A 10,128-nucleotide genomic window follows, 5' to 3' on the forward strand; every position below is an offset into this window, starting at 1 on the left:
CAGCAAATAAGTTAATTGTCAAAAGCAGATGAGCTGCCTGATAGTGTAGTGGTTCACTCGCCTGACTTCTCTGTGTGACCTATGGCTGACTGGCGACCAGTCTGGGGTGTAGTCTGCTTTTCTCCCGAAGACAGCTGGGACAGGCTCCGGCAACCCTTACGGAGATACGCGGTACAAAAGATGAATGATTCATTCATTCCTTTTCTAAACCGCTTTATCCTCATCAGGGTTGTGGGTGGTGCTGAAACTTATCCCAGCTGACTCCGGGCCAGAGGCGGGGGGACACCCTGAATCGGTAGCCGATCGCAGGGCACAAGGAGACAGACAACCATGCACACTCACACCCATACCTAGGGGCAATTTAGAGTGTCTAATCAGCCTACCATGCATGTTTTTTGAATGTGGGAGGAAACCGGAGTACCCGGAGGAAACCCACGCAGGCCCGGGGAGAACATGCAAACTCCACACATGTGGACCGACCTGGATTTGAACCCAGGACCCCAAAGCTGTGAGGCCGACGCGCTAACCACTCAATCTGGCGGGCTGCCCTGAATGAATGATGTGAAAGCCCAAAAATAAAATAGATAAATAAATCACTGCATTCTGTGACGTGAGGAACCTGAACGCAACATCCACCGTCGACAGTGCGCATGCGCAGCAGTTGCCATGGCACAGCCGAGCAAACTGCTTCTTCAACTTCTAAGTCGTCGTCTTTCCATTACGCCTTTTCGAGGACGTCTCCAGATGACTTTTGATCCATTTCTCATTTATCTGTTTTGTTCTCATGTTGCGGTGCAGCTGTGAAAATGAATCACTCGCTTGAAATGACCATGAGCATTGTTTTGATCTTAAAAGCGATGACTCCGCGGTTGATATGATGAGCGCTGCAACGAATGTAAGTCTTTCTCAATGTATTTGGACTTGGAAAATATTCACCATCATGATTTTTTAAAGGGTTTCACTGGGCATAAAGTTGATTTACATTTATTCATGCAAACTCGTAGCGAGTTGTCTATGTTATTCCGTGCTGCCAAAAAAATCATTAGCAAAGTCTATTTATTTTACAGCCTGTTGAAATGTTTGGAAATGTTCTGCGATTGCTATACAGATAAACAGACACAAAAACCCTTGTGTCAGCATGAAGGGCCCACAGCAAAACATGTGAGTCAGATGACCCAAAAAGAAAGGGCTGTAGCTTTTGATCAAATGTCTATTTAAAGAGAAACACTCAACACTCACATTTATTGTTTATTTAGTTCAATATAAACATAGCTAGGACATTGCACACAGAAGCAGCAGCAGTGTTTTCCAATCTAAAATTTTCAACCAGGCAACTTCCTCCTTTGCGAATTTCAAAATGCAAAGCAATGGTAGTAAATGTATTTCATCTTAATTTGTTGTTGTCATCATCTTGATTGTTTGTTATGTGTAAGGAGTAATGGATCCCAGGGGTGACCCATGGTAATTTGATTCTTGATTTGTTTTTAAGGATTTACAGATACCTTCTTTTCATACAAACAAATTGAATTTAAAAAATATAAAATTCCATACTTTATTCCACAGATCAAAATTCAATGTAATTAGTATAATTGAGACTGTATTTCTACTATAAAACGTATTTCTTTTGGGCACTCTTAACATAAATGGGTAGTAAATGACATAGATATTTCTGCAGATTAATTTGTATAATTAAGCAAAGATATAATATATTATATTGAACAATTTTGTAACACATAAATGAATATTGCCATTCTCTTGCATATTCCCATCGGGATGAGTGTTTGCAGGAGCATATCCCATCTCATTGATCATTGTCATTAGTTTTTTTGTTGTTGTTTTTATTTTTGCTTCTCTGAAATCACCCTTTTATCGGATTATAATGTTGCAAAAGGTTCTGTTCAAATTGGGGGCCCTCAAAATCAGGTGTGTCGTACTCCCGTGCAAAAATATGTGATCGCCACATCCCGACATTTGAAGTAATATGAGCCTCTAAGCCACATATGTCAAAGTGGCGGCCCAGGGGCCAAATCTGGCCCGCCGCATCTTTTTGTGTGGCCCGGGAAAGTAAATCATGAGTGCCGACTTTCTGTTTTAGGATCAAATTAAAATGAAGAGTATAGATGTATATTAAATTTCCTGATTTTCCCCCTTTTAAATCAATAATAGTGATTTTTTAATCAAAAAAATTCTGTGTTTTTAGTTCAAAAATCATTTTGTAATATCTAAAAAAATATATATAAAAAAGCTATAATAAACATTTTTTTAGATCTATAAAAAACTGAATATTCAGGGTTTTTAATCCAGTTCTTTTAATCCATTCATAAAAAAATCTAAATATTATATTTAAAATGGTCCGGCCCACGTGAAATCAAGTTGACATTAAAGCGGCCCGCGAACCAACCCGAGTCTGACACCCTTGCTCTAAGCAAATGTTTACTTTTTAGTCTTGGTGGTCACATTTTTCAGGCCTTCATTTCTCCAAACTGTGCGTTTAAATGATGTTTTTTTGTGATGCTTTGTGTCTATAGTTAAACATCCTCCGTGGACAGTTGAGGCGCACTGCCCCCATGCGTGTCAGCAGTCGAAACGACCTGGTCCCAACCAAGACCCCGCGAGTGAACGGATGGACTTGGCCCCCTCAGGTCTTCCAAGTCATTGTCTGGCTGGTGTACAACTACTTCGCCATCGTGGCCTTTGGCATGTTCATCCCTCTCCTACCGCCCCCTTGGAAGCACGTGCTCTACGCCGTATCCTTAACAAGGTTTTTCTTGTATGGGTGCTTTCTATGAGCTTCTATTAACGACATGAATCTCTGTTTGTTTGTGTCTTCATGAAGCTCTTAAAAGCTCAGAATCAGTGGCGCTTTTGTTTATTTTAATCAAAGAACTTTTCCTCAACCATGGCGCCACCCAGTTCATAGGTTTGGCGTTTGGCGTGCACTTGCTCAGTCATGTCGCAGCAGTGACTATCGATCCAGCTGATGCCAGCGTGAGGGCCAAAAAGACTTACGCTGGTCCGATGCCTCTTTTTGACCGCACAGTGCAGGCTCACGTCATCCAGGATTCACACTGTTATCTGTGTGACGTCAAGGTGTACGTATGCCATCTTTGTTCATCTTTAAAATGTCTAAAAAGCAGTGTTTCCCTGATACATTTTTTTGCCTCCTGACTCTGACTCCAGACTTTGTGGTATCACTGAATCCCAATGCTGTGCTTTGAGGTAGAATGACTGTCAGGGAATGAATGAATCTGAAGCAGAAGGGTGGCAGGGAATGAACAAGCTTCTGCTTCAGATTGTTTGGGCAAATACGAAGACGTGGAATCCATTTCAAGCATAAGTTCCAAACAAATTGGTGGGAGGGTGCATATTGGAAAGATTTCCTTTAAACTCATCTGTCATTGAAGGCGCTAGGTGTCCAATCCATTTGAAGTGGAAGGATTGGAACAAACAAACGTTCATTTACCGCCACTCTCCCACTTCAAGTGGATTGTATGTCTCCCAGCATTGATAAACATGTGTGCGGTCGATTGGTCGGCGGTCTTTTGGTCGCCCGTTGTCGCGACCAATAGACCGGCGACCAAAAGACCGACGACCAAAAGACCGGCGACAAAACAAGGTAAAACAACACGGTTTACGCATCAATAAAAGCCAACAATGGCCATGAGCAGTTTCACTGAGCCGACGTGTGAGTGTATAAGAGTTTGTATGTACATGCGTTGTCCCTTTAAGAAGCTACGTCAGTCAGGGTCTTAACAAGTTCTCCAACAAAAAACAATAAAAGTCCGGGAAATTTGGAGCTTTTCTTTAGCCTAATAATTAATAGGGCATTCAGTATGACTAAATAGTAATTCGCAGTTTGTATTTGGGGAATTTGAGCAACGATTTAAATGGTAATTATCAATAACCTTCCGGGCGACCAAAAGACCGGCGACCAAAAGACCGGCGACCAAAAGATCAGCGACCAAAAGACCAACGACCAATCGACCGTGTACCGATAAACATATTACATTCACATCAGAAGGATGAATGAACGCCATACAATTGGATGTCTATCATCATTTTGGGAGGGGCAACAAGCCCATTTCTTTATATAGCGGCGTGTGTAACTGGTGACCATCTTGGATAGGGTGACCAGCAATTTTGAAAGTAGATCTCGAAAAGTGCATATTGCATACAATCGTCAAGTTATTTCTTTGTACTTGCCTAGGCTGATGGCAAGTGTCGCTACACTATTGAGCATTGCTAAAAAGTACTTTGGAGATTCTCATTAGTCGTCATGAAAATGTCATTTTATTCAAGTCTCATTGAATATGTTTCCTTAATTTGTTAAATTTCTTATAATTCGTCTTGTTTTTCCACTTATACGGCCTTTACGGTTTTCAAAATCGCACAGTACATATTTTACGCTTTTCCCGGTATTTTAATTATAATACGCATAGATCGAGCTTAGAGGCCTTTGGCATACTAAAGTAACAATTGTTATTAAAAGAAAGTTCAGAAATGTGAAATATACAGTACCCATGGCAAACATGACCATGATGTATGCAATATGCACTCTCATTAGTTCCTAATTAACCAATTTAAAACATTAGCATATGCAACTTAGTCTATAGCTCTAGTATTTAGTGTACTGTTTATTTTGGGGTTAAGTTGTCCTACTGTATCTCAAAGTACTTTCCACCCACTGCTTATCTGAAATGTCCACTATATTTTATTTTGCCAATTCTGTCAATATGATCCATAGGACTAACACTTATTATTCGGGCCTGTTTACTTGTTTATATAAAGTGTGTGATTAATGGTTGTAAAATGTTCCCTTTCCTCAGTGGCCCCAAAGTGAAACATTGCAGTGTTTGCAACAAATGTGTGTCAGATTTTGATCATCACTGTAAATGGCTGAACAACTGTGTTGGGGGCAGAAACTACAGGTAAAAGCAGAGAAATATTGCACCGCGGTGCCTATTTGCACACGTTAAGGATGAGTTCACCCGTGTTTCCGTCAGGTGTTTCTTCGTGGCGGTGTCTTCCGCAGCAGTCGGCGTGGTCCTCCTGGTTGCTGTCATCACATTTATATTCATACAGCACTATGTGGATCCAAACGTTTTACGGAGCGACCCGCGGTTCCATAGTGAGTCACAATGTTTGTTATGATAATTTCTCTATTCAAACCTGTACTTTTGTGTGTGTGTGTGTGTTTGTCTGTGTGAAATGACCCACGTCCTGCAGGTGTGCTGACAAACAACACCTGGCTGGTGTTTCTACCATCAGCCCCCGTGAAAACGAGTGCGGCTGGTCTCCTTATAGTTGCCTTCGCTACCGTCATACTGTGCTTCACGTGCCTACTGCTGCTCTGGCACCTGCTCTGTTTCCATTTCTACCTCTGTGAGTCAAAAAACAACCGCCCCCAACTTTTTTTTTGCAAGTAGTTTTATATTAGGGCGGCCCGTTGCCGAAAATATAACTAATATAACAAAGATGATGAATCCCCTCAAATTCTGGCTAATAGGAAAGTATCAATTGGTTGTTTTTATAACATATGTGCCTTCACTCTTAGTTCCTGGTCTCCTATTTTGGGGGGCTGGGTGGGTGAGTGGTTTGCGCGTCGGCCTCACAGCTCTGCGGTCCTGGGTTCAAATCCAGGTCATGTACACCTGTGTGGAGTTTGCATGTTCTCCCCGGGCCTGCGTGGGTTTCCTCCGGGTACTCCGGTTTCCGCTCACATTCCAAAAACATGCATGATAGGCTGATTGGACACTCTAAATTGCCCCTAAGTATGAGTGTGAGCATAAATCGTTGTTTGTGTCCTTGTGCCCTGCGATCGGCTGGCCACCGATTCAGTGTGTCCCCCGCCCCTGGCCCCGAGACAGCTGGGATAGGCTCCAGCACCCCCCGCGACCCTAATGAGTATAAAGCGGTTCTAAAAATGCGATGAGATAAGATGAGTTTTATATTAAGGAAATATCTTTGACCGGTCTTCACTTATATTATTCAGGGGCTAATAGGTTTTAAGCAATTATATCATAAATATATTATTTTGACCTCTAATTCAGACGTTCAAGGACTGTGGTCATTTCAGTAGTAGTAGTTAGTAAAAGACGGAAAATGGTATTGAAAAGACCTATCATTAGACATGGAATCCATTTCAACTGGGAGGGATTATTGGATTGGTTATTGGAATGGTTGTCTGTCTCCTTGTGCCCTGCAATTGGGTGGTCTCCGATTTAGGGTGCGCCCTGCCTGGTGCCCGTAATTAGCTGGGATAGGCTCCAGCACCCCCTGCGACCCTTGTGAGGAGTAGCTGTTTGGAAACTGAATTATTTTTTTAAAGTTGATTTTAAAATTGATTACATTTTATTTATTTTACTTAAAATATATATATTTCCCCCCCCCCCCCCATATATATATATATATATATATATATATATATATATTTATATATATATATATATATGTGTGTGTATATGTATGTATGTATATATATATAGATAGATATAGATATAGATATTTACATTTATATATATATATATATATATATATATATATATATATATAAATAAAAAAAATATGTGCGTGTAAGGGTTAACATTCCTAATGCTTGCATTTACTTTTGTAGAGTTTTGTTACTTAAAGTTGCTCCAAAAAGTTTTTCACACTTCAAAACAGTAGGGGGCATCATACAAGTGTGTGTGGGTGTGTGTCAATTGTGCTGAATACCTATAACCTATAGCAAAGAAATCCCAACATCAAAAGCATGATCTTAACCTGGAAGCTTAAAGGTACTTTTTTGGGGAGGGTACGATATAAGTTGAAAAGTTAGATATGTTGCAGAATATACTACTAAATTCCTAAATGTCAACATATTTTCCTGTTTTTTTGTACACATTTTATTTCAACAACAAAAATGCAATCCTTCTGGTGTTGTTGTTGCAGTGTGTAAAGGACTAAGCACATTTGATTATATAAAGCTGCAGCGTCAAAAAGAAGCCAGAAGTAGAGATGCTGAAGTGGAAAGTCCACATGGAATCCAAATTAGCAGCAAGGTCTCACAGGTGACAAGTCCCACTTGACCTCTCCCATCCGTCAGCTGTGTCGCCTTTTAACACTTGTTTCTTTGCTAAAGAATCATCTGAGCTCTATGGACTGTGAGCCCACCCAAATTCATGGTTCAAGGTAGCATCAAGTCACTACTGGTTTTATTGCACCTATATAAACTTTGCTAAGAGTGTCTTTCAATGTTTTTTTTATGATTCAACAGCACATGCAAGACTGACAATAAAGGATCACTTTCCAGCCGACTGCCGGACTCCATCTGCAGAGAGGTGGGGGAAAAGAAAGAAAGAAATATATATATATATATATATATATATATATATATATATATATATATATATATATATATATATATATATATATATATATATATATATATATATATATATATATATATATATATATACATACATACATACATACATACATACATACATACATACATACATACATACATACACTAGGTACTTACACTTACACTCATTTAAATCATTGGCTGCCATCATGTTGAGTATTGCTGCCGTTGGAATTTTTCAGAAGTGCTTACTGCCACTCTCAGGCTGAGGCATGTACCTACAAAAATATGCACAAATGCTCAAGACTTTTTAAATTAAGGAGTGTGGTTACCTGTGTGTGCAGTCTGATGAATTCCTACACTCTTCCTGACATGATTTCTGCTTTCACCTAGTTGGAAAATATTGATAAACCGCCAGAAAAGGATACCACCTTCCATCATGACACACCAAATTCCACAAAGAAAGAAAGTGAGTATTTGTCCATCCCAAAAAAAAATGTCGTAAAAATATTACGCTGCTATTTTTTTAAACCACATTAACCATTACAGTATGTTAGTGGTCAAACTGTCAGTTACATGAATAATTTTCCTCTTTCACATGGAAAATCTGATGAAAGACAAAAGCGACATGAGCACATCCAGGAGCTGGAAGCCTGGGATGGGCGCTGACATGCAGAGTGAAAGCATCCGGTCAGTGGAAAGCGTTCCGGATGTCCAGGATCCCCTCGGAAGCTCAGTCATGACTCCAGATGACACATAACAGTCAAATGCTTCACCAAGATTGTATGTTACACTCAGGGACACCTTGATAAGATGGGCTACTGTGGATCCTTTTCTGTTCTTCAGGACATCCACAAAATGACACCGACATTTTGATACTACACATGAAACCTTTTACAAAGTGCTCACTATTGTTTTGCTCCGCTTTCTTTGTTTATTATTTTCAAAAAAATTATATTGATGCATGTTTGCTAGGTTTTCTACAGATGGACATTTAAGGTGGTCCAACTTGGATGTAAGCGTCTGTGCCATTAATCTTGGCTGTTTTGGGGCATCTGGAGAGCTTTTATTTATTTTTCCGGACAAAACATGCTCCAAGTACGGGGCAGTAATGCGTAAATCATGTCATTTTATGTACTAGCCAATGCAACAACCTTGTATGGGCAAATAAATCCATGCGTTGAGAAAAACGATGGAGCACATTATAGTGGGAGAAGAGGACTGAACATCACTTATGTGTTTGGTCATTAGTTGTCAATTCATTTCATAGTAAAGATTTACAAACAATTGTTTGCTGTCTTAATTTCTCGTTCTTATTAGTGAAAAAAACAACACTGGACACGTGAGGGTTGTCAAGGATTTTGGTCCAGGAATTTCTTATTGAGAAAGTTGGGATATTTGATATTTGGACCCAGAAGTTGCCTGTTTTTTTAAAGAGGCAAAAGTATAGTGATGAACAATTTACTGTTTTTAAAATTATTTTGCTAATCATATTTTACTAATATGATGCAAATTGCTTGTGAGTAGTAAAAATCAACAAATGGTTCATTTTTTGTGTTTCCTGAGAAACTGATTTAGGCAATTATTTGAAGGCGTCAATATAATATGGCAAATGTATGTGTTATGTAATAATCCTAACTTTTAACATGTTCAATGCTTAAATTCCGAGGCAAAATTATCTTTTATTGACATCTGCCACACCTAATAATTAGAAGGTATGTATATGATATGACTATAAATTACTGTCAAATCATTCCACCCTGCAAGCTGTGGCAAAGCCATCAAATTTCCAAAATAGTGGTAAATCACATCGCTCTAAAATTGTAGTCAAGATGATTGAATATCAGTTTTCACAATCTTCCAGGATCAAAAACAGTAGGTCATCCTCATTTGGTCAGATTACAAATTGAGTGTGACCACAGGGAATTATTAAGTACCCCGACTGGTAAACTTGTCTGGAACATGTTTAAGCAATTTGATTGGTTTTTTAAAAATTTAAACCTTTTTCTGTGCCAGATAGAAGTTATTTGATCTAATATACATTAAAGTAAGAATATTCTTGGGCAGATCTCATTTGGGGTCCCTGCAGCCTACTTATTGTGAGCCCCCAAGCTTCAGTCGGCACACATCAATCGGTGTCTGTGCATGAAATATGTGATGAGCAAATGGCTAAAAAGCCTGCTTAAAAATGAAGGCTGTTTTTGCCAGCAAATTCATATTTAGGATGTAGCTTTTAATGTCCATTGCCGTGTTATTGAGACCTGGCGTCCACGTGTGGACTTCACAATCATGTAGGCTTGTAGGCCATAACTGACCCAAAATTTGATGTCCACATATATGGTTTATGTTACAAAAAAGGTACTTGTCCTTTGTTGGAATGGCCAAAATATTGTCTCTGTCAAATAATCTAAAGCAGGGGTGTCAGACTCTGGTCGGTTCGCGGGCCGCTTTAACGTCAACTTGATTTCATGTGGGCCGGACCATTTTAGATATTATAATATTTAGATTTTTTTGTTTTAAATTGATTAAAAGAACTGGATTAAAATCCCTGAATATTAAATTTTTGTATAGATCTAAAACAATGTTTATTTTAGCTTTTTTAAATATATTTTTAGATTTTACAAAATGATTTTTGAACTAAAAACAGAAAAAAATGATTAAAAAATTACAATTATTGATTTAAAAGGGGCAAAATTGGGAAATTCAATATACATCTATACTCTTCATTTTAATTTGATCCTAAAACAGAAAGTCGGCACTCTTGATTTACTTTCCCGGGCCAC

The 10,128-nt window shown here is 39.0% G+C and overlaps 1 protein-coding gene across 1 annotated transcript; it reads left to right on the top strand.

Moving 5' to 3' along the window:
- The first annotated feature begins 657 nt into the window (after window positions 1–657).
- Window positions 658–8,633, top strand: zdhhc11 (zDHHC palmitoyltransferase 11). The gene is made up of 11 exons (XM_077598842.1): window positions 658–895; window positions 2,529–2,747; window positions 2,914–3,092; window positions 4,827–4,928; window positions 5,004–5,128; window positions 5,227–5,382; window positions 6,931–7,049; window positions 7,121–7,170; window positions 7,256–7,319; window positions 7,739–7,814; window positions 7,963–8,633. The coding sequence occupies exons 1-11, from the start codon at window positions 875–877 to the stop codon at window positions 8,103–8,105; spliced, it is 1,254 nt and encodes a 417-aa protein (XP_077454968.1). The 5' UTR covers window positions 658–874; the 3' UTR covers window positions 8,106–8,633.
- Window positions 8,634–10,128: the final 1,495 nt, after the last annotated feature.

The sequence above is a fragment of the Stigmatopora argus genome, chromosome 4 (genome assembly GCF_051989625.1).
Source record: "Stigmatopora argus isolate UIUO_Sarg chromosome 4, RoL_Sarg_1.0, whole genome shotgun sequence".
NCBI lineage: Eukaryota > Metazoa > Chordata > Actinopteri > Syngnathiformes > Syngnathidae > Stigmatopora > Stigmatopora argus.